A 24,997-nucleotide genomic window follows, 5' to 3' on the forward strand; every position below is an offset into this window, starting at 1 on the left:
GGCCCGCCGCGGGGCCCCCCCCCCCCCCCCCCCCCCGCCATGGTGTCCTGACCCCACTCCCCCTGTGCCGCCGCTGCCACCTCCAAGGAGCAAGGGGGAAGAGGCAAGGCCAGCTCTGGTGACCTCATCCCCCCTCCCCCCCCCCAAATTGCCAACTGCAGGAAGCAGGGCACGGGGAGGTGAGGCCAGCACTGCCGTTCTATCCGTTCCGTTCCATCCCCATTGCATCCGCTCCATTGCCACCTCCGCTGGCCTCGCCCCCCCGCTCTGTCCCATGTCCCCACCATCATGGCAGTGCTCCGCCACACCGCCACCTCCTGTCCGAATGCTGTATTCACACTCTGACTGGCTGTTTCATTCAGCCAATCAGAGCGTGAATGAAGAGTTATGAACAGACAGACAGATTAAGGCTTTTATAATATTAGAATACATCTATCTATTTATCTGTCCAGGAACACTTTGAGACCCCAAAGAAACAAGTTAAATCCGAACTGAAAAAGACAATGCAACCAAAACAGGGTTGGGCTCTTGCTCAAAAACCCAACAACTATGGGAAAAACAATGCACTATTTTTTTTTACTATACAATCTCCCACCCCCTCCCCCCAGAAGCATCTCAGATTTGTTTATTAATCTGTTCATTTTCTTAAATGAATGCAATATCTGGACACATCTGGTGCTCTTGCAATCATAAGACAAGAGCTACTTTAAGTATTTTGCCTCTGTACAGAAAATAAGATCTTCATGCTGCTGGACTGCAAGATATTAATAAGGGTTCTGTATTTTAGATATAACCCGCTGCTATTCACCACATGAGGAACTAATAAGCCATTTTTCAAGTGAAGTGTTCAAAGGACTTCCTTCTGCTGCTGCTAAAAATAATCTCTTGTGTAGTCCCTTTTAGGACAGTATTTCTTAAGTTGTCTGGACTGACAATTAACCTGTTAAATGACTGGCATGAATTACTTAACTCAAGAGCTTATTTGCATTTTAACCCGGTATTCTCAGCATGCAGTAGTAAATCCTGCAATGTTATTCTTTCACAACAGCTTAACAGCGATACATCTCCATTACTGAAATACAGAATAGACATTTGGAGCCCAAACATTATCAATTATACATTCGCTGACTTTCTGTGGATGTCTTATGCGGCTACTCTGTCTTGTGGTAAGTAGGAACTATGCTGGGGTGACATGCTCTGAACAAAACAACTGTTCTATTACCAGAGTTTAACTTCCACTAATTATGAGATAAAGGGAGAAACCCTGAACAGCTACTGCTGCACATCAGCTGCCTCACAACTCAGTATTATTTGTTTGCCTTGTCTTAACCTATGACATTACCGAATCCATTTTCCACAGAAGCTGGGTCTAGCTCCGTTATTTCTCCAGGGCTCACTTGTTTCATTCACTACAGGAATATTTCATTTTTTTATAGATTTTTATTTACACGTACATATTTGTATGTCTTTATTGACCTATGTTGTTTTATTACTTTTACCCATGATGACAAATGCAAGAAGAAAAACTGCAAAACAATAAGCTTCATAATACCTATGCACGTGCTGCCCTATAGGTAAGAATTTCTTGTTTTAACAGATATGAAGGACTTCCAAGTGCATGTTACATTAGCAGAATACTTTTTTGACAAATCATATCTAGATGAACAAAGGACAGAGGTCATGACAGTTACTCAGTAAAAAGGTTTGTTCTTCTCTCTAGCCCATGTAGATCTCTCAAATACAGGTTGCTTACTCAAGAGACATCTGATTTCCCATAGCCTAGCCTAAACCTGTTCTTTTAAACACAGAAAAGTGACAATTCTAAAGCACTTGAACAAAAGGTTACACAAAGAGAAAAAGGTGAAACTGAAGTTGATGACCATGTACTAATGGCAGTGCTGTGCACTACAGCTGCCAAGGGAAACCTGTTAACTATGGTATTCAGTGGATCTTCTTAAGGATTTTATGAATAGAAAAATAATGGGTCTGAGGTCACCTTCTACATACAGTGAGAGAACCTACTAGTAATAAACTTTTACATGAAATAAAGGTTACTCAGAAGACCATTTTCTGGAGCAACATAGAACCCCTTGATAACTTCCAATAAGCCCTGAGTATGATGTATGGACCAAGTCAATGAGACTTAAGGACTTCTATGCCCAACTCATTTCTGACTATGAGATCAAGGTTAATGTAAAATAAATAAATATTCAAACACACATTGTAGCAGAAAGGATGACCTACTGCTGAATTAGTTTCCTACATGCAATCTCACTCTAATCCAGAAAGTTATTCCAAAAACAGCACAGTGATTATGTGATGTGATGTGAACCACTGCCAGTCTCAATTCAGGAAGAAATGCTCAGGTCTCTGGTACCTGGGCATTATGCCTTCTGAGGTATGATTTTTTCCCCCCTGGCCTTGGAATTACCTTAAGCAAAAATGACAATGAACATAGTAGACATAATTGTGACGGGGCATGCTCGGAGGAAGATCTCATGCTGGCCTGACCACCTGTCTCTCCTGCCACAAGGCAGTCCACCCAGTCTCACCTGCCACGACTTCGCTGTTCCCATAAACTGGTAGTATAATGTGGGAGACTGTCCATTTCCTGCCCCGATGCCAGGGGGCATCATCTGCGGCTTCAACCCTCCCCTACACCACAGCCCATGTGTCATAGATGGCATCCACATGATGTAATTAGAACCTACCCCACGCCTGGTGCTCCAGGGTCTCACAGGGACTCTCACTCCCTCCCTGGAGCAGCAGGTCATTGTGCTTTTGACACACACTTGGTGCTTTTGACACACACTTGGCCTCCTTGCTGTGGAGGTCTTACCGGGGTAAGCAATCGCCCCTAACTCTCTGGCTGAGCCCTCCCTACAACTACTCAGCCTCTGGCCCAACTATGGCCTCAGGCATCCGAAGATATACCTTGGCCTACTCCCCACTCCTGGGCTCCTACTGTGCCTACTCTAAGGCCTCTACACCACACCTCACTCTGGGGTCTTCTCATCTTCATGATCAGCTACTCACAGGGCTGGCCCTTACACTGCCCTTCAGGCTTACTCCCAGTTCAGCTCTACTCAACATGCCCCTGGAACTGCCCTTCTGGCCTACTCCCTATTCAGCCCCCCTCATGCACAGCCCTTCAGGCCTACTCCCATTCAACCCTACTCTCCCTACTCTGTGTGGGGCCATCTACATCCCTGCCCTCTCAGGGCCTTCACAACTGCCCTCTCTCTCCAGGGCCACACAACTATCTCCCCCACCAGAGGCCTCTGGGATCTTCCTCCCCTAAAGGCTCAGATAGCCACAGTCGTGCCTGGCCCCACTCCTCTCCTGGGATCTTCTACCCCATAGGGCTCAAGTGGCTGTAGCCATGCCTGGTTCTCAAACCCACTGAAGTGTGGGGGTTAGGGATTAAGGCACCCCAACCCACCTTTCACCAGGGTGGTAACTGGCCTAGCATTTCCTGGGGGCTCCTGTGGCACCAGGAGCCCAACCAAACCACCCATCCCTGGCAGGGTCCAGTTTTAGGCTGTGCCCAGGACTAAGAGCCTCCTGCTCCTACCTACCAGATGTCCCATGCAGCTCAGCCAGGCGATGTGCTGGGCTGGCAGCAGCAAACTGCAGCTTTTATATACCTGGTTGTCAAAATAGCTACCACCATCAAGCACCTGGGTAGCTGCCTGACACTGTCCTTAAAGTGGCAGACACCCAAAGATGCACTGCCAGAATCATGCTATCTACTCTACCTTGAATTCTAAACCCCATGGTTTTGGGTGCAACCTCCCGGTATTAAAATTATTATTACCCTTTCACATTTGAAAGAAAAGCACTAAAATCTTGTGTATATTTTACATGACCCACCTACTTTTTCAGGCCAAGTAGTTTAAATCTAACTGAATACTATGAGCTAAAACATTTCTATTATAAACAGTTTCAGAAGAGGCCTCAAAAGGCACTTGAAGAGGCTAGTTAAATATTCCTTGTTCATTCGTGTGGCTTGGAAAGAGCAGTTTGATGAAATTTGCATTCTTGGTTACACAAAAGGTGAAAGTGGAAGTCAGTATTCCTAGATTCCTAAAAGTTGCATGATCTTTCTTTCACACCTTGCAATAAAATTATCACTTCTTATACAGACTAAAAATTCTGTATAATAAGCCACATCTTTTCCCTAATCTCCAACTAGAATAACAAGGAAGGATTACTTATTAGTATGTGCTCCTTACCTCAACTTGAAATTCTGTTAATTTATGCTTTTCATGGTATTTTTATATTTTCTCTAGGCAATTCAAGTTTAGAAGGCTGAAACATCGATGAAGTATCAATTATCTCTCTTACACAGGTCACCAAACTTTACAAACTTATTGGTATTAAATAAGATGTGGAACTGCAATGATTTTAGAAACATTTAGTTACCAATACAATGTCTAAAGATTTTTATTCCCCACAAGTGAAAAAAGGAGTTTGTGAACATTAAAAAAAAAATTCAAAACCACACACAGTTATATAGTTCACTTTATTTTCCCCAAGGTGATTTTGTCCAGAATCCTCTACATCTGTGACCGGTACTACTTAGTGTAGTTCTGAGTTTTTTTGAGGAACCTGTTAGACTGAACCACTAGACTAGTGGTTCTCAACCTTTTTTCCACTGGGACCCATTTGCAAAGGTTCATGGCCTGTCCCCACCCACAAACCCCTGGCCCTGGCAGGTGCATGACCCAGAGTCCCTAGGCTCCCCCCCAGGCCATGCTGGTGTGTGTCACTTCCAACCCGCAGCCCCTGCCCCCACAGCCCTGACAGTGTACCTCACTCCCAACCCCCAGCCCTGCCAGAGGGCCCCCAGCTGTCCCCCTCTGGCCCCTGCTTGGGCCAGAGCACAGTGGCTGCGGTAGCTTGGGCTCATGCAGGCAGCAGTGGAGTGCGTCCAGCCCCAACACGAGCTGAAGGGAGGAGGCGAGGCCTGTGGCAACCCTTGCCCTGGGCTGCGGCTACTGTGCCACACCAGGCAACCTGGTCACAGCCCCTTCCACCCCCAGAACAACGTCTCCCTGCCACCCTACGAGCAACCAGCGCAGCCTCACAGCTCTCTTCCACCCTGTTCCCCCACTGGAAGAGGCAGGCAACCTTCCCGCTGCCCCTCTGCCCTGCCACAGTCTCAGCACTTTCCTGGGATCAGCATTTCTCAACCCATGGCTTGTGACCCAAAATGGGTTGCAAGAGTTCAGAGGGTCACAACTCATGGGTTGGGAACTAACACCCTTCTAAGTCTAGACAAAACTTGTTTTCCAAGTAGTCAACACAAATGAAAGCCAATATTAGTTAACAGCCTATTATTACGCTACTAAGAGCAGCACCAGCAGCAGGCTTAGGGTTCCCATGCAGGCGCAGGCGCTGTACATTGCGACAAGGAGCACAGCTCGGCCAGCCCATCTCTATCGCCAGAGCTCCCTGCCTTGTACGTGCAGTCCCCACACTTGTGTGCCACCAGGGGAAGTGGGAGCCAACTCCCTTCCCCAGCTCCTGCTGCGCAAGTCCTGGGTCTCCACCCAATAAAGCCCCGTTCCCTGCTTCCCCACAGTTTGAGGACCTGCGCGGCAGGGGGTGGGAAAAGCAGACTGCTCTTGCATGGGGCTTTCCCCTGTGGCATGTGAGTGTGGGAGCTGTATGTGTGTGGCGGGAAGCCCCAGCAATAGACGCTGGCTGGCCAAGCTGTGCTTCTTGCTGCAATGCGCAGCGCTGGCCAGAGCCACAAGCTGCTAGGCAGCAGCACCTGCACCGGGCACCAGGGGCCTAAGCACCCCTGCCTGCCGCTTCTGCTGCTGCCTGTGGGAGCTTGCACGCCATGGGAGGAGTTCCCACCCCCCCACACACCCACAAATGCCACATACCCACAACCTTCCCCCACAACCCCTCACATGTACAAACCCCCCAAAAATACCGTTACACCCACACACACAGCCACACCTCCTCAAACCCCCCCACACCTCACCCCCACACCCCAGCATACACACACACACGCGCCCCCCAGCACACCTCCCCACATAATACACAAGTCTAAGACTTTATTTTTGAGTTATTATGCAATCACCTCTATGTACAGTATGCAAACATAAATCATGACAAAAATATTTTCTGTAATAAAACTAAAATGTTACAGTTGGTGTTTTACTTTAGCAACTTTTGTTTCTTACTGGTTCTAAGATGGCAACCCCCCCTCCTCCCAAAAGGACTATTTCTGGGGGGCAAGGGGAGAGACTTCCAGTGGCCTAAGTCAGGGGTTAGAGGCAGGACTTCTGGTCCCAAGAAGGTGACCAGGAGGTGGGACAACTGTCAAGGGGTGAGGCTACCCATGCAGCCCTGGATAGCTCACCAGAATTCATTAAGCAGTCCTCCAGTTAAAATAATAGCCCATGCCTGGATTAGAATAAGCTTCTTAAAGAAAGATCAAGATGCAAGAGGACTCAACATCTTAGATGCTTTTGGTCTGTAAATTTACTTTTAGCTATTACTGGCTTTATAGCAATCACATTTCAAAACTGCTAACAGAGTTCTGATCCAATTCTCCTTCCCAGGGTAAGAACTGGAATAGCCTTCTAGATGAAAATGTACCACAAAGACAAACTGCTGCCTGCACATAGAACTGTGACACTTAATCCTCATTAACTGGACATTTTTACAGCACGGTAAAAGGCTTTTACTCATGGAGAGCAATGCTTAGTAGGGCAAGGATAAAGAATAAGATCAAGATCAAATCAAAGGAGTAAAGCTAGAAAAAGAAGATGCAATATAATATCCAAAAAGACACAAGGCCAACTTGGCCAGAAACCCTATATTGGTCATAAAAAGACTAGAAACTACAGGGATTTCATACAAATCAGGTGATCCTAAAGTTCAAATCAATTAAGACTTCAAAAAATCTAATGTAATCATTGCATGGCTATATTTTGGAGAATTTGGAAAGCTAGAGGATCTCAAATATTAAACTGTTTAAGTCCAAACATTTCAGTAATTTCAGATATAGCTGTAAGTATGCTTCAGTTCAACATTAATTGAAAAAGCAATCATTGATAACTGCAGTTCAAAAGCTGTACATCCAATATTTTGAACTAAACCCAAGATTTTTTCTGCTCTGAAAAACAAAGACTAATACTCTCTTCTAATAAGCATTTTGCTTTCGAAAGAACAGAAGCTGTAGGTGAGATATTCAGTTTCAATGCATATTTAGGCTTATTATAAAAAAGAAGTTCAAAAGGCACATACACATTCCATGGTCATGAGATTTACACCAAGCTGTTTGGCACAACTATGATAAAATATAGGTTAATTATAAGAAAAGCAAAAGTCAAGATACTGCAAGAAGTTTTGAGCATTTTATTACTACAACAACATGCCAGCATTCAAAATCAAAGCATTTTTTCCAAGCATTTCTATAACGATAGTAAAGAGTGTTGAAGCCAAGTCACTATAAATGGCAGTATGTATTGTAGTGTTGTTCTTCAATCACCATGATTCATTAAAATTACTTGAAAGGATACTTCCTGAAATAACACGCTGCACACAAATGTGAATGTGAATTGGTAGACCTCTGGGTAAGAGGTTCTTCCCTGATGTGTAGAGTCAGAAGAAACAGTTGAGTAGAAATGTTTTCTGACACTACAGGGTAAAACTTTGTCTCTTAGATGCTCTGAACAGCCTATAATGTGAAACATGGCTACTGCGCTACGTTTCTCAACTAACACCCGTTTTATGAAATTAGCTGCATAAAAAGATATAATTTGAAAAAGAATCTTATAAAATAGCACATATGTCATGTGTACACAGATATGTCCTTTAATCCTGATTAGCCACATTTCCTGTTTTTCATTGACTAACCATTACATTTTGATCAGCTTCATTACCTGCTATTTGTACTGAGCCATCTTCACCCAAAAGGATATTACCAGCTTTCAAATCCCTGGAATGCACAAATAAGTTTGGTTAGACCTTATGTAGAAGAATTGTAATCACATGCTACGAAATTTATTCCAAGATCATCACAAGATGGCCATTTTAAAATTGATAAGCTTCAGCCACTCAAAACATGTTTTGTTTTGGATCTACCACAATAAAGAAGCAAGTAAAGAAAAGCCATTGATATTTAACATTAAGGGGAGAGAGAAATGAAGTGACAGAATTTAATTGACATGTAATACTGAGTAAGAGGCAGAATTCAAATGACACTGATGGGAATTTGAGATAAAATCATTTTTCTATGTAAAAGAACAGAATTTCATTGATATCAAGGGAGTTGGCCAGCTTATAACGGCTGAGAGGTTGGCCCCAATAGTTTCCATCCTAAAAACTGATGAAACCAGTAATTTTTTTTTTTTTTTTTTTTTAGAAGGGGGAAGGTGCTTCCATTATTTACCTCTAAAATGCTCCTTTTGATCAGTTTGTACAAGAGATAAATTCACTACAGATTTAAGAACAAAAACTACTAATATTGTCTGGGTTTTCTGTTTGCTTTTTGTTTTGTTTTATAGTGCGCTGCATTGTTTTTTGTTTTCGTTTAATTAAAAAAACCTTAGGAACTCAATCCTGCAAAATCAAATACATGCTTAGCTTTAAAATTCAATGAATTTGGTTACATACATAATGTGATTATTTACTGCTTCAAGATAAGCATATGTCTAAGTCTTCCTAGGATTAGGACCCTCTTTAAAAATAGAAATTTATATTCTCATTTGGAAGGAAGTTCAACATGCATACTGTAAACATTAATTTGAATGAGTCAATCTTCCTAGAATTTACCGAGAAGAATTAACAATTGTTGCCATTGAAAACACTTTACTCAATGACATTTTCTGGCAAGGAAGCAGGTGGTTGTGGAAAGAAGAAAAGTCATTTTGGAAGTAGCATCTCTAATCGGCGCTCCTTGACAAACCATTTGAAGAAAAACACATAGAAAGCTTGCATTTCTCAACTCAATCTTATAATAAGACCTTTTCTAAATTTCTTTAGTCCCTGTAGAGTTGAGAAAACTTCTTTCTTCTTAACAAGACACATGAGACACAGCAAACTTTCCTCAACCTTAAAGGCTACTTAATGAAGGCTATAAATTATGGCAAATTTCTTGAAATTCAAGACTGGAAGTCAAGTCAGGAAACCCAACTTCTACTTTCTCATCCATCCCTTTTGAAGAAGGAAGAAAATATTTCCCAGTTTGCCTCAGAGGTGGTTAGTTTGTTAAAAATCATTTGAACACCACATGTGCTACACAGGACAAAACCATTTACTTCATCCAGCCTGAGCAGTACCCATTCTGGGACATTTATAATTATCTTTCTGTATAGCCAGCCTCACCTTAACAAAAAAATATTAGCAAGATTGCAACCTAGTGCTTCTGACAAAGACTCCAACCCACCGAAAGAAATGGAGCATCATGGAAGCAGTTATACGCTGACAGCATGGAAATGTCATGAGCAATCTTTACCATGGAAGGCCATGGGAGAAGAGAAAGGAGATACAGAAGGGCAAGGCTGCAGAACAGGCAGTTACTAGGAGACATTAGCAACATGCATGGGCTCTTCAACTCACAATTATCAAGTAAAAGATCTCAGAACTGCTGTAAGCACTAACTAATTGTCACAACGGAATACATATAATTTACTTTCTTTTTATTGGCTGTATTTCATTTATATTGGTTATCCCATTCAGGACCTTACTGCACTGAAACTCCATATAAACGGCAGATAATTCTTATCAAATTAAAAAGGCATAGTTACACTCAAGGGCAGATCCAGAGGGGGGGTGCAGTGGTGTGCCTGAATCCCCCTTTCTGACCATGCAGCAGGAGCAGCAGCCAGGGACTTTAAATATCCAAAGGTATAAATCTCTCCCCACAGGCTTAGGAACACATCCCTTTTCCTCCCTCCCTACCTGCCACTGCTGCTGTCCCTGCTGTCCTAGGGGCAAGGGAACCTCTTGTCCTGCTCCAGCCTGTGTGGAGGCTGGGCTCAGCCCAGAACATCGGCAAACAAGTGGGTAGGATCCTCCTCCCTGCCTTCCCCTCACCCTAGATTTCCCACCAGCCCAGGAGTAGGCACAGAGAGAGTGTACCCACCTACCTGCCACTTCTCTGGGCTGAGCCCAGCCCCTGCCAACCTGGCTGGAGCACTTCTAGGACTCCTGTTACCCTTGGGGCCAGTTGGGACAACAGCACTGGCAGGTGGGGGGTGTGGGAAAGGGGAAGGGAGTGTGCCTCTGAGCAGAGAGGTGGAGGGGTGCAATTCTTACCTTCTTGGGGGACCTAAAGTCTCTGACTACTGCTCCCATCATGCAGTCTGTCCACCCTGGGGGAGGGAGACTGGGAGCAAGGGGTATAGCCATCCTGGGAGTGCCATATACACTCCATTGAACTGTACTGCAGGTATCCAATTTAGTTTTAGTTTTAAACTAGCTAGGTTCAATACCAGTAGCAAATACAGCCACAGCAGCATAAAGCACAGTTTGGGCTTGTTTACTGCAGTGCAGACGTACCCTTCGTTTAAGCCAGGTGTGTCAAAAATACAGCCCATGGGCAAGATATGACCTACAAAAGTGGATCACCCAGCCTGCAGGGCTTTTATTGTGGGTGCCAGCAACCAAGGACTTGCTGCTACCACCACTGAAGCCCTGTCATCACAGCTGCCAGAGCTGTATCATCAGCATGGCAAGAACCCAGGGTTGAATGTGACCAAAATGTAATAGCTGTTTCAAGTTGCTGCTGGCAACTATGAAGCATTCCCCACCTGGGTGCTGGCACTGCGGCTCCAGCAGCCACAGCCACAGCAATAGCAGTAACAACTTCAGAGAAAAGCCCTACAGGTTGGATTCAAGGGTGAGCTGTCTGACCCATGAGAAGCCCTGTGGCCCACCAGCTAATTTGATCTAAGCAAAGATGCAAGTAATGCAGACAATGACAGTACACAGAAATAATAAGCTGCACTGAGCACACACACCAACTTCATTTTGCTTGCAATAAGGAATTACTAAACGGTTTCATATGCTGTTTGAAACCATCAAAATAAATTAATTTAGCCAGTCTACTGGTTGACCAGTCAGACATAGAAGGTTCTAAATGCAATTTTAAAATGCAGCTCACTGTACATGTGCTCCTACCTGTGAATTTGACCATTCCTGTGTAGATAATCTAAACCTTCCAAAACTTCTTTAAGAATTGTTGCTATTATTGGTTCTTCAAGTACACCATTCTTGTGTTCTCCTCTGTTGACAATATGCTTTATTATATCCAGCATCGAACCTAAATTGACAAATTCGGGTTTCCAGGAGAAAAAAAATAAAACTGTTTAATTTGAAGCAACTTTACCACATGAATTCTTGCATAAATGCACATCTTCACATGTATAAGGACCCTCAGCTAATCATCTGTTATAATGGTGTATGGTTAACTTGTTCTAAATAGAAAAGAAACACGGTAATACACTGATCACAATTATTATAAACATGCAATATTCTACTTGTAAACACAGCTTCACGATCTACCACTGTTATGTTTCAAGAGCACTCCAACTTAAAAGTACAAGTACTTTACAAGCTAGACTAGAACATACGTTTACAATTCAGAGCCCCAACCCTTTGCACAAATCCTATGCAAGCCACACAGCATTCTTGTACAGGTCCAGTTACAGAAGCTGTGCCACCAGAAAAAAAGAACACCGCATTATAATAACATGGAGCTTGATGTATAAGGTATTCTGCATGGGGAGGGTCTTTATTCATTTATTTATTATTAATTTCTCATATTCTGAATAGCAACATTGTTTTTTTAGCCAAGCATTTCCTAGCACTTGATGAGCTGGGTTAGAGACTGCTAGTTTCCAATTCACGTATATAAAGCAACACTGCATCTGTCTAGTCCCCTCTGTTTTAAGAGACCGCCTAACATTTATTTTTGGATTATGACAATGTAATAGGAACTGGCTGCCGATCAGAAACTGATGACGGAGACTAACAAGAAAAAAATAATGAAATGACCAAATTGATTTCCCCAACTACTAGCATACACAACATTTACCTTTCCTCCTGCCCAGCTGTCCAGAAAAGGACTAGACAGACATGGACAGCTCCTATTACAGGACTAATAAGCAAGAAATGGTACTAGCCCCTCTTCCTTAGGTAAAAGGACAGGAGGAACACACATTGAAACTACAGCAGGTCATCTACTCTTCTCATTTTAGTAAGTGAAAACGGTGCTCAAGAAAATACAAAGTCCAGCAGAACTGATTAGAGCCTGACACCAGTACAAACCTCTCCGTATGTCTTACTGATGCCCATGTCTTAAAAAAGGCTACGTGAAACATCCCTACTATGTCATTCAGCTAAGCCTGTGGGTTTCAGAGCACATCCTTTTTGTTCCATTTCAGAAGTTTGCATCCTTTTTTAATAAATTATTACAAAAGGGATGTACAACAAAAAATGAGATTGTACACAGTCTTAAGAAACAAACTGAAGGGCAGGGCTGACCCGGGCAGGGGGACGAATTGGGATAACTGCCCAGGGCCCCGCACTTTGGTGGGCCCTACGGAGCTGAGCGAAGCAGCAGCACAGACTGGTGGCTCTGCATTCAGCTGCTCGCTACTCCCCCTCCCACACTGCCGCTGACACTGCCACCGCTACAACAGCAACTTCTTCAGGCCCATGGGATCAGGGTGGGGGTGGGACCCCGCATGGGTTGATTTGCCCCGGACCCTACACCCTGCTCGGGTCAGCTCTGCTGAAGGACAATCAGCAACTTACCTCCACTCAATAACTTCATAACTAGCCAAAGTTCATCCTTCACCACAAAAGATGTATAATAGGTTACTACATTGGGATGACTGCATTGACTCATCGCTTGAATTTCTTTCTGTAAGGAATACGAACACACATTGCATAGCAGCCTTACCAAACAATTCTGTTATGTTACATCTTCATTCATTTGTTATTTTTAAAAGTGAGATATCAGAACAATATGTTAAGGATGCATAGGAAACAGCATACTAAAGCCGTTTATAGGTGTATACACATACAATACAATACAAGACAAAGTATATTAGTATGGGAAATATTAAAGAGAATCTCACTGGAAAGACAGAAGCATAATTTCATCAGTATTCTTCTGAGGACAAGGAAGAAAGAAAGCCATCAGTTCAGAGAAGTAATAATCAAGAGTCTCCAAGTACCGAAGGTTGGAGGAAAGGAAGGATGAGAAAAGCATGATACAGCATGGAAATTGTTGGAGTTAAAGAACAAATTTTGTTGTGGAATAAACCAATACCACCCCTGACTTTTCTTCAAAAGCACTTTACAGCTGGAAACACCAAGGCAACACCAACATCAATTATTGTTTGGATGGACAGGCAGAGTGACAAGGACAGATGGGCAGGGAGAGGACATGTGGAGTTCAAAATTAAGTGGAATGAAGCACAAGAGGAAGGAGCATGCTCACAGGTACAGAAACAAAAACACATGAAGGGCCTGAGTGGAGAAGTATGCTGCCGGAAATGACTACACCACAGGACCAGCAGGTAGTGCACTAACCAAGTCATACCATCCTCAGCCAGTCACTAGTAGACATGTGAAGGAATTAAAAAAAAAGACTTATATCTTATTAGATATCTATCAAAGGCTTAACTTTTTACTTTGCATAGTAGAACATTTCATTGTTTGTTTGTTTGTTTGTTTATGAGATGTACATATTGGATTTACCTATGTCCTTCAAAAGGGAAAAGAAGCAAAGTGTCTACCTTACAACAGCTGCTTTAGTCGGCTTCTTGTAAAAGGAGAAAGAGAAAACTGCTTTGATCATTTATTCCTGTTAGTTATTCCTATCACATTTAACTATAGGTCATGATAAGGGTGAGATTTATGACAGAATAGGTTTTTTCTAGCAAGTTATTAAGCAAAGGTTCTAAACAAGTGGTTCTCAACCTTTACAGACTCGGGTCACCCCTCAGAAAATACCATCTCTTAGCTTTCACTTCTTTCATTACTACAGAAAAAGTAATACAGAAATTCTTCTGTTGCAAAGAATAAGAAAAACCACAATATGTCAAAATATCTTTGACACTGGATCCTATTTGAAATCTCTGGTCTTACCTTGTGAATTATGTATAGGTGTTTGTACACCTGACCATGTTAATATTGTATAGCACCCCACAGCCACCTGGTTAAGAATTACTGCCCAAGTTACAATAATCAGTCAGACTTTAAAAGAAAGGCTTCTAAAATGCACTCCTTAGGGTATTTAAAAAGGGAAACAAGATCTAATTTTTATCCAATAATTTAGTTAAAGTGCTCACATTAAGCAGCCCTATTTCAGATGCATAAGCACCCCCCTCCCCCCCAATCAAAGATTTTGGTAGAGAAAAACCACCTTAAAAAGTAATTAGATTTTTTTTCTATTTTGAATGAACCATGGGGTGAACATCCCCCAGTTCTGCTCTATAGAATAAAATGGACTACTCCAGTGCTGCCAGTACCACTCTTTTGCTTGCCCTATTGTAAAAGAATGAAACTCCACCCAAGGTTTGTTTTGTTTTGACACTTCGCTTTTCAGTATTTTTACTGCAGCTCAGATTTTTATTGAAATAGATTCCATGGTATTTAAGTGAGGGCACCAGCTCCAATTTATTTCTCTACAAAACCCATGCTTATTTCCTCCCTTGATTCCCAAAGACCAGTACCTTGGAGGTACCAGTGTTGATCCAAGCTTTTTGAGACACAATAGGAGCATCTACATGAGATGCTTTGAGCGCAGTAGGCTAATTCTACCGTGCATTAGTACAGCAGGCAAAACCCATGCTAATGCACTAATGTGCAGTAGATTTAGTCTACTACACATAAACATCACAAAATACCGTTTGTTTGCGCTAATGCACTGTAGCACTGATTACAGCTCATTAAGTTAGTACATTACAGGTACTAAACTTAATGTAACATAATTATGGTGCATTAATGAACATGTAGATACATCCACCATCTCTGAAAAGCATCTTATAACCCTTGAAGACCTATCTGGAATTGTAACATTAATAGCATGTCACCTGCATAAAGCACAACAGGGACAAGATTATTCAATGTCATGGGTGCACAGAATTGATAAAACCTGTGCCAACAGGGAATATCATTCAGGAATAGATTAAAAAGTAGCAGATGAAGCAAATATACTTTTCATACCCATGTCTTAGTTGGAAAACTACTGGACAGGCACCCTGGATTCCATAAAGCACTGTAGATGATCTAAGTCCTGAAGGAGCTCAGACTGGAAACTGATGAACTCCTAACTGTAGTATGCAACCTATTGCTAAAAACAAGCTTGGTACCTGAGAACCGGAGGGTTGCCAATAAGACTCCCATATTTTAAAACAGCTATAGAGGGGCCATAGGAAACTCTAGGCCAGCGAGCTTAACTTCTCTTCCTGGAAAATTAGCATAAACAATTTAAAAAGCAAATGTTCAGTATATAGATTAACGTAATTTATTGGGGACAAATCAACACAGCTCTGTCAAAGGGAAATCATGCCTCACCAACCTACTAGAGTTTTTAGAGGATGTCAGTAAGCAGGTGGATTGAGGCGATCCAGTTGACATAGTATACTTGAACTTCCTAAAAGCCTTTGACAAGGTCCCCCCATCAGAGGCTTTTAAAGTCAAGTAGTCCTGGGATTACAGGGAACATCTACTTGTAGATTAGAAAGTGACTCTAAGATAGAAAGCAAAGAGTATAAATGGTCAATTTTCAGGATGGAAAGAAGTAAACAGGCAACAGGATCCCCCAAGGATTTGTGTTGGGACCAGTGTTGTTTAACATATTTATAAATTATCTGGAAACGGTGGTGAGTGGGGTGGCCAAATTTGCTGACGACACAAAATTATTCAAAGGGGTAAAGACCATGGCAGACTGTGAGGAACTACAGAGGATCAGGCACAATTGTGCAAATGAGCAACTAAATTGCAGATGCAATTCAACGTAGAGAAGTGTAAAATGATGCACATGGACAAAAATAACCCAAACTACACCTATATCACATTAGCTGTCACCAAACAGGAATGAGATCTGGGAGTCATTGTGGACAGTTCATTAAAAACATCAGCTCAGTGCTCAGCAGCCATCAAAAAGGCAAAAAATGTTAAGTATTATTAAGGCAATTGGAAACAAACCAGAAAGTATCGTCACGCCCCTTTACAAAATTGTGGTGCATCCGCACCTTGAATACTGTGCCCATTTCTGCTCCCCACACCTCAAAAAGGACATAGAAGAACTAGAGAACATCCAGAGAAGGGCAACAAGAATTATTACTGGTATGGAGAGGCTTCTATATGAGAAGAGATTAAAGAGGGTAGGCCAATTCAGTTTAGAAGAGACTTGAGGAGGGACTAGTGTTTACAAAACCTAAATGGTAGAGAGATAAATAGGAATTTATTTACCCTCTCTCTCAATTCAAGAATAAGGGGGTCACAAACAAACTAGTAAGTACTAAGTTTAAAATTAACAAAAAGAAGTCCTCTTTCACACAGCATGTAATTAAAGGAGCTCATTGCTGCAAGATGTTGTGGAAGCTGACAATTTAGCCAGATTAAAAAAGGAACTGGACAAATTCTTGAAGGAAAGGGGCATCAGTAGCTATTGAGCATAGGAGTTGGGGATACAGCTTCTGAATCAGAACTTCCTAGACCCTAAATGCTGGAGGTTGAAAATAAGAGAGGAACAGTGGTAAAAACCCTGGTCATACCCAGTTTGTTTTCCCTTTCATTATCCAGGCTCTGCCACTGTGCAACACAGGATACCAGGCAACATGGACCGATGATCTGGCCCAGTAAAAGGCAATTCTTATATTCTTATTTGAATAAGAAGTAATGATTAATTGTAGCAGAATGTATCCATTGATGTCACTGCCAATTTCATCCATAATTTTAAAATTGGTCTATGGAGTCAAAAGTTCCCTTTAGATCAACTAAGGCTACATGTAAAAGGTTTGGTCTTTTTACATATTTGGATATCAAATAATGCAACTGAGTGGTCTACAAAAGAATGGCCTTCTCCGAAATCAGCTTGCTCTTTTCCTAGAATGTTATTTTCAGAAATCCACAGTTGTAGATGAAACTAAATGTCTCCCAAATATTTTGGCTGGAATAGACATAAGGTTAATAGGACAAAATGCTGCAAGATCTTTCTTATCACCATTTTTTAAGATTGGGACTAATATTATTTTCATTCTAATACTTAGGATAAATGTCTCTAAAATAATTATGTTAAAAGCTTTTGTCAAAACTGGATGCCACCAATCAATGAATTTCTTGAAGATTATTGGGGGAAGAAAAAAAATCAAGGTCAGCAGCCTTCTCACTGCTCAGCAGAGATATATATGATCTTACCTGAGATTCAGAGGTGAAGTAATGATCTACTTGCAATTTAACAGATAAAATTTCCTTCAGCAAGCAGCTATTATTTTCCTTACCAGGTACGAGTAGATTAAACATGTTTTCATAAAACAAAGCTTGTGTTTCTTCAGGACTATGTGCATCAGGGATTCAGCTAAAAATGTTGGTCTCTTTGGCTATAATCTGCCAAAAGCATTAATTATTTTTATAGCCCTGCAGCTACCAGTTCCTTCCACATCATCCTTTGATATTGTTTCTTCCATTAGATTTTTTATAATTTCTTTTAATTTCTTGGAAGCTGGCACAATCATTTATAGGACTTCTATTCCTCCATGGCTTCTGCATCAGAGTCCTTAGCTTTACAGCAGTCCTAATCATTATTTATGCCACCGACACCTAATCCCTACCAAGATGAGTCTTTGTAAAATCATTTTCCAGCAGCTGGACAACCATTACACACTAAGTAGCTGCTCCTTGGGAGTCTTTTTCTTCGAGCATTCAAGGTGAGGGGCCTGATAAAGTATCTTTAGCTAGAGCAACATATTTCTCTCTTAACTCTTCATTCCATTTAATTTTCATTTTATTAACCAATTTTACTGGGGGAAGTGGGGCTAGTTGCACAGTAGATAAGAAAGACTCCACATGAAATTCTAACAAAATTTTTAGATACACGGGGAAGTGGTCACACTTTATGCACTGCAGAATTACAAATTATTTCTAATTATGCCACATATGTGGTTCTATTAGTATATGGTCTATCAAGCTTTCTTGGTTAGTTCTAACAAACATGAATGCCCCAAGTATATCCTTTCCAGTTAGTCCATAAAGCATTCTAAAATTCTCTTCTGCAATCAATTTCAAAATTTTCTTAAATGTTTTATCACAAAGTTGCTGGGGGAAATTCCCCATGTTTCATTTTCATCATCACAGATATCAGTGCAACCAAATCTAGCATTAAAATCACCTGCTATTTATTATTTCCAACTCTGCCTATTTATCTGGGATCAACTCCAGGGATATGTAACAATTCACATTTCAAGACTGCAACCGTTCTTGATGTAAATGGTGGGAAATAAACATTAGTAAAAAATTTAATGAATTAAAGGAGTGATACCATGAAGTTTAATAAAACTGCAAATAGGTATTTAGACTCCAATTCAATTTCTAATACCTCAATCAGACTCCTAATTGAAATGACAGTAACCAGGTCTCCCTGCCATCACCCTTTAGATAGACCCTTCCAGGCATTTTTATAAAAATGAAACAAGTCCAGGAACGCACACCACCTTCCCATACGTCTCTTGTAAAATCACAATAGCAAAATCATTAATAAAACTTGTTAATGATCGTGGGATGGGTCAAGTTGTTCGTCCATACAGCTATGTTCCACACCGATCTTACCCAAAGAACAAACAATTTGCTTCTCCTTAGAATCTACTCAATCTCAAATCCACAAATACAAGATTAGGATAATCATTGGTAGGAACCGAGTTCTTCAATTGCTTATCATATTCCCTACTTTGCAGAGGTAGACTATCTTTAATTTCCATCCCGCTAAGAGGACAGTTGACTGCCCCTTTTATCACCAGATACCTAACATATAGGCTCCTAAAACTAACTCTCAGAGGGATATCTAGCTGATATTCTTATTGATTATAGCCTTGATACATAAATTGTTTTCCAATAGCTTAAGAAAAGTGTCTTTTGGTTAAAAATCATGGTATTCTCTGTTTCACACTAAAAAGGTTCTCTCTCCTGAGTGGATAAAAATTATTTTATAATAAAATAATTTTGCTCTCTTAATTTTTTGTTTCTGTTTCTAATGGAACTAAGCTTAATCAAAATTAGGAAGAAATTTTTTGTTTGTCAGGAACTGACTGTCAGTTCATCAACTGTATCAGTTTACAAGAACTGATAAAATCCTTACTATTCAGAGTTTGGTTTGCTTTTTGGTTGTTTTTATTAGACCCATTCTTTGAAATGTCTTCATCAATTTTATTATTATGTTTAATAAAATATCCTGTGCTTCTAGGTGTGATTTTAAAACCACAGATTAATTTTCTGAGTACGGTTAATACATTGAGAAATAAAACATTTCTTTCTTCATTTTCTTTAAGCAGCATAGTAACAACTGAAGATATGAGAGATACCTTGGGATTTTATAATCTGAGGCATCCTTGTTGCCCTCATTTTTCCCCACTGTACAGCAGCTGATTCACATAACCTGATCCTGTCTCCTGGGAGGACTGAGCCAGGCAGTGAAATAAAACTCCCTCCCATTCAAGGTATAATCAAGAGTAAGGGATAGTGATGAATTTGGTAAGTCTATATTAAAAAATGTCCTTCTTCCAGAGTACCTATAGCTGGTGGTGGGGTAAGAAGTAGGTTGTCTTCTTCATTTGTCTTTTCTTTCAACAGTTCTCTTCCACTAAACTGTATCAGTGAACTATTTGTGAGGATGCTTCTGGGTTAAAAGAAGTTCTTTTTAGGCCTTCCTTGAACAACCAGTCTTGTAATTTTTAGTTATGCAGATAGAGCTTTAGTTCCTGATAGCAAAGGTATAGAGACAAGGGGTGATCCTATTGTGGGGGAAACTAATGATCATATTTAAAAATGCCACAGCTCTGAATTATAAACTCATTACCCAGACCTAGGAATTCCTTCCCTAAAGCATAGGCAGGCTAATTGAAAGGACTAGCTATTGCACTTAAAAATAGACCAAATTAAAATAATAATTCAGGCTTCCAAAAGGCCAGCACTCTCTGGCTTCCACATCTAGGACAGCAGCAGCTTATAAGGGTCCAGCTGACCCAGGTGAAGATGACTCCCCTGACACGGGTGTAGGCAACCTTTTCCAACTGAGGGCTAGAGTCCACTCTAGGTCGGAGCCTAGTAGGTGAGTGGGCACAAGAACCCTGTTGCTGCTGCAGCTTGTCCCCCCAGTGCCACATGGAGAATGCCTGCAGAAGGCACCCCCTATGGCCAAATGCTGCCGAAGCCCCATAACCATATGCTAGAGCCAAAGGTTCCACAGGGCAGATCTGGTCCATGGGCCGTAAGCTGCAGAGTCCTGCTCTAACAGTCCCTGGGAGGCTCCCTGTCACAGACTATAGATTTGAAGCAACCTGGCCCCAGGAGTGTAGGAGGAATGGAGGGGACAAGTTGAGTTGCAAAGCACAGCTCCATGCGTCAGCCTGCCCACCCACTCTCAGCACAGTGGATTGCTGGGGGTGGAAGGGGACAGCCACGGCAGCAGTCAGAGGATCAACTGTAAGAGTAGCTGGGACATGTGCAGGGTGCCAGACAGGGTAAGAGAGCATTTATTTTCTCTCTCTCAGAAATAATTTAATGACACACTAGTGTGACAACCCACCCTTTGGCAATCACTGGTTTATTGTACCAGAGTCAGCTTGGAAGTCATTTGACCATATTTTTTTTAAAAGATTTTACAGGGGCCAGATTACCTGGAACACCTAACCACAGTCCAGAACTGTAGATCTTACTTATGTGTACTCTATAATCAGTCAACTTAATTGCTGCAAGTAATATTTCAGCATCAGCTAATCATTCCCCCACCTCACACACACACAATTTTTTTTCCATCCAAGATCAAAGTTGGCCATTTAATGCACCTATGAAAACTGATCTCCTTATTGAGTCTGTGCTGATTATGAGGATGAACTTCTCATACTGATACTTAGTTAAAAGCTGTATTCAAGACAAACAGCAGTAGACAATGTTGGTAAAGATCTGTATTTGTAGTTGGTAAAATCAGGCTGCTTTTTTAAAAAATAAAAAGGAGCAAATGGACAAAAAGAACAAAATAGTTTGTTTGTTTTCAAGTATAACGTACTATTACAAAGAAAGGATACACTATAAGGGAGAAGTACTTATATCTTGTGAACTACCCAGGAGAAAAATTGCTCTCCTACAGCATCTTTCATTATCTTTGGAAAAATTCTCCCCTCAGATACTGTATACCATTATCAAAAGGCTTCACTACAAAAAAAATCAAGTGTCCAAACAAATAGCTTTCATAGACTTTTTGGAAAATGTATTCTAAATGCTACAGTTACAGGTAAATTGTGATTACATAAAATATTTTAAGGATAAAATTATGTTTCTTTGTATGCATGACTGCAGTAGAACATCTCTATTTTGCAACAATGAAATGTAAGTAGAGGGAGAGTAAACATAAATCATCAAGGTCCTCTGGCTCTTCACGTGTTTGATTACAGACTCAAAAAAGAATGTAAATATGTACTTGGTCAGAAAAATCAACACAGGAGGGCAATGAATAAAAGCCAAATAGTGACAGGCATTGGGAGGGAAAGACTATTTCAATTCAAACAAAGTAGCAGGAAGATTTTTTTCAAAAACAATGCACAAACAGCATAATAACTGGAATTTAATGTATTAAAATGATGGCATTGCCAGTAATATCCAGGGTCTGAGGAAGGCAGAGGATGCAGCAAAGTTGCCTCTTTTGGCAGACAGACAAGAAATCTTAAGTGATAGTTTGGTGACTCTCTCAAAACTTCTGCAAAAAATAGTCTTTTATGAACATATAAGCCAAGGTTAGGGGAGGGCAATGATAACTCATCTTTTTTTTTTTTTTTTTTTTTTTTACTTATTACTATTATTATGTACTCTACATTATTATTATGTACTCTGAATGGTCTCTGACCTCAGTCTAAGGGAGAGACTGTTATTATTTCAAAACAATACAGTTTGGCTTTTTTAATAGAAACTTTATTTTGGAATGGGGTATCAGATGGTATATTAAGTTACCACCTAGTTTTTCACAGTACACAGTCCATTTTTCTTCCTCTCAGTTTCACTTCGAAGCCCCTATCATCAGCTAAGAAAGCGCTACCCAACTGGTAGTCTGAGGACTGCATGTGGCCCCCAATGGATTAACCTGCAGCCCCTGGGCTCCTAGTCAGGGCATCCCTACTCTCACTAATCCAAGAGTTCCTGCAACTGGAGTGCCTGGGCTCCCCCTTCCTTTGATGGCTTCCAATGCTTGATCCCACTCTCGTAAGTCTGAGGAAGTCCAAAGCCAGGTGGTCTAGAGGGAATCCAGGGAGTCCATGCAGGGTAGCATGGGACACTGGCATGGTACAGGAGGGCGCCTGCTGTTTGGTGGAATAGGAAGGACCCACATAGCACAGTCCTATGGCCCCCACCAGTCAGAGGTTAGACAACCCTGATCTATGAGACTAGATGCATTTAAATCAAGTTTTCCAAGAGACAAATTCCCCTGCTACAATTGATTCAAAACAGTTCCTTGTCTGGAATACCCACTCTATAAATCAAATGCGACAGCCATTAAAACTAGAGAAAGAGCATTTACAGTGGAGAACCCAGGACCTACAGCACAGCAAACTAGACAGAGGGTAAACTTTCGGTAACAATTTTCATGAAACCTTTTGGCTTGGCACTTCCAAGAGGAAGATAATCAATTTGCTGAGCAACAGGAATTTCTGCACTGGTGAGGGAGGGTAAAAGCTTTTACCTTCTTGGCAACAGTAACCTGCAAAGCAGCAAGAAATATTGTCCCTTTTGGAGAGGTTTCATGTCCTTTAATTACTGTTATGCTGCCAACATAATAAGGCAATTTATCTTATTAAGCACCTCAGGAAAAGAGGTACTATTAAAAAGCCTGCTTGTAAAAAAAAAGTTCAGAGTGACTTGCTAACTTGACTGCCATGACCGGTGCATTAGCTTGGTAAACTCTTACTACTCTAAATTTGATACACAGAGGTGGCACAAACCCATACTATGTCTTGAGAGAGTTCCTGGGGTATGGAAGAAACATTCATCTCTGTCATAACCCTAAATAATCTGGCCATTTCTGTATTTTCCAAGGTATTTTTAAAAGCTACCCATGGATGCCATTTATAAGTTTGACTCAACAGCTTCCCCTAAAATTGTAAGTTTCTACTTTGCAGATTTTTTAAAAAAGGTACTTTAAATATTATACATTCTGACAACAGGGTCTCCAAAAAACAACAAGCTTAATGTTGGGTAGAGCAGTTCTTCCTATGTCTTCTAACTTCTCCCTCTCCCCTGCCCAAACAGAGTCCTGAGAAATTGGTCTTCCAATGCCTGTTGTGTGTACTCATGCACCATCATACCTACCATGTTGGAGAGGTAGGGGTACTGGATAATTTGGATACATTTTTTAGTGTAGTAAAACATCCATGTTCTTTTAAAATCCTTTAACCCTATTTTCTGCTTAAAATCTCAGCTCAAGGGAAAATAAACCTAATTGTTTTCCCATTCGGATTACTTACAAGTAATTCATCCATACTGGTTTGGCATTTTTCTAAGTTGATTCGCTTTATTGCTACACGTTCTTCTCTGGGTTTGCATAGCGCTGCCTGGACTACTGCTGTAGCTCCACTCCCTGGGGAAGAAAAAGAAAAAAAAAAAAAAGAGAGAGAGAGAGAGAGAGAGAGAGAGAGCTAGAAGAATTGGAATGTACATTTACTAACAGAAGCTCCTAAACTTTGTCAATTTAAGAGACAGGGGCCTCACTGAAGTGTGCCCAAGGCAATACTGCCCCCCTATGCCCTACCTTCCTTGTTCCAGATCCAGCTTCAGCTCCAGCAGTGAGAAGGACAGAGCAGTGGTGGCTGTTTTTTAACAACAAAAAGGAGGTAACATCTGCCCCAGCAGTAGTGAACCCCTGGCTGCTCCTCCCACCAACATAATGCTGCCACTTCTGTGCACTCCCCACTGCCTGAGCCAGAGACAAGGAAGGGAAGGTTTGTGTGGGGTGTGGAAAGGAGGAAAGAGGCAAGCGGCTGGGGGGAGGGCAGAACATGAAGGTAAGAGCCCCCCGGCTCCATTCTGGGCCCCGCTTAAGGGAGCACCTGCACCTTGTGTCTGGTTTGCACACCCATTGTTATGCTACTGTTGAGAATTATCAGGCATAAGATTTAGTGCTAACCAGTCGCTAAGGATATTGCTGATAACCAAGGATCCAGGTTTTCCATTTGCCATGGAAAACATGGATTTCCTACTCTAAAGGAAAAAATTACAGATTTAAAGGAGAAAAGCCCAGGAAACTGGCTCTCTCTTTGCAGGCTGGCAGAATTCCAGCCTGCAAGGAGCTTCTTCAGGCTGTAGGGAGTGGGACACAGGGGGCGGGGGGCAACACGTGCATGTGTGCATGCTCATGCACACATGGCAACTAGGCAGTATGGTAGAGAGCAGCTCCCACAGCTCCCTCCAGGTAAGTCTATAGGGGTCGAAGCAGGGGCAGGGCAACAGGGCACAGGCAACAGTGGGAGGTGGGGAAGGTGCAATTTCTGCACCCACAATGGGGTACAGGGCTGCAGCAGGTGAGGAGCCCCCTGCCCACCTGGCAGCAGTGAGGGGCACAACTCCGTGCCACCGCCATGCCTCACCTTGGTGGCCGTGGCAGCGTGGCACACGCTCTCGCACAGAGTCCCTCCCACTGGGTCATGAAGCTGGAGCTGGTCTAGCTCCGCTGCAGCCCCACATCCTGCTGTGGGTGCAGAAATCCCATGCCCCCACAACCTGCCTATGCCCACACACTGCCTCCTCCCCCCCC

The 24,997-nt window shown here is 41.9% G+C and overlaps 1 protein-coding gene across 1 annotated transcript in view; it reads right to left on the reverse strand.

Moving 5' to 3' along the window:
* Positions 1-23,857, reverse strand: part of STK39 (serine/threonine kinase 39) — a 157,613-nt gene extending 133,756 nt beyond the window's left edge. The window contains exons 1-4 of the mRNA XM_025206469.1: positions 23,712-23,857; positions 12,787-12,895; positions 11,149-11,290; positions 7,908-7,963 (exon numbers count right to left, since the gene is read on the reverse strand). Of these exons, the coding sequence (XP_025062254.1) occupies positions 7,908-7,963; positions 11,149-11,290; positions 12,787-12,895; positions 23,712-23,726 (322 nt within the window). The 5' untranslated portion in view covers positions 23,727-23,857. The remainder of the gene's footprint in view (positions 1-7,907; positions 7,964-11,148; positions 11,291-12,786; positions 12,896-23,711) is intronic.
* Positions 23,858-24,997: the final 1,140 nt, after the last annotated feature.

Source organism: Alligator sinensis, unplaced genomic scaffold (genome assembly GCF_000455745.1).
Source record: "Alligator sinensis unplaced genomic scaffold, ASM45574v1 scaffold143_1, whole genome shotgun sequence".
In the NCBI taxonomy this organism is placed as follows: Eukaryota; Metazoa; Chordata; order Crocodylia; family Alligatoridae; genus Alligator; species Alligator sinensis.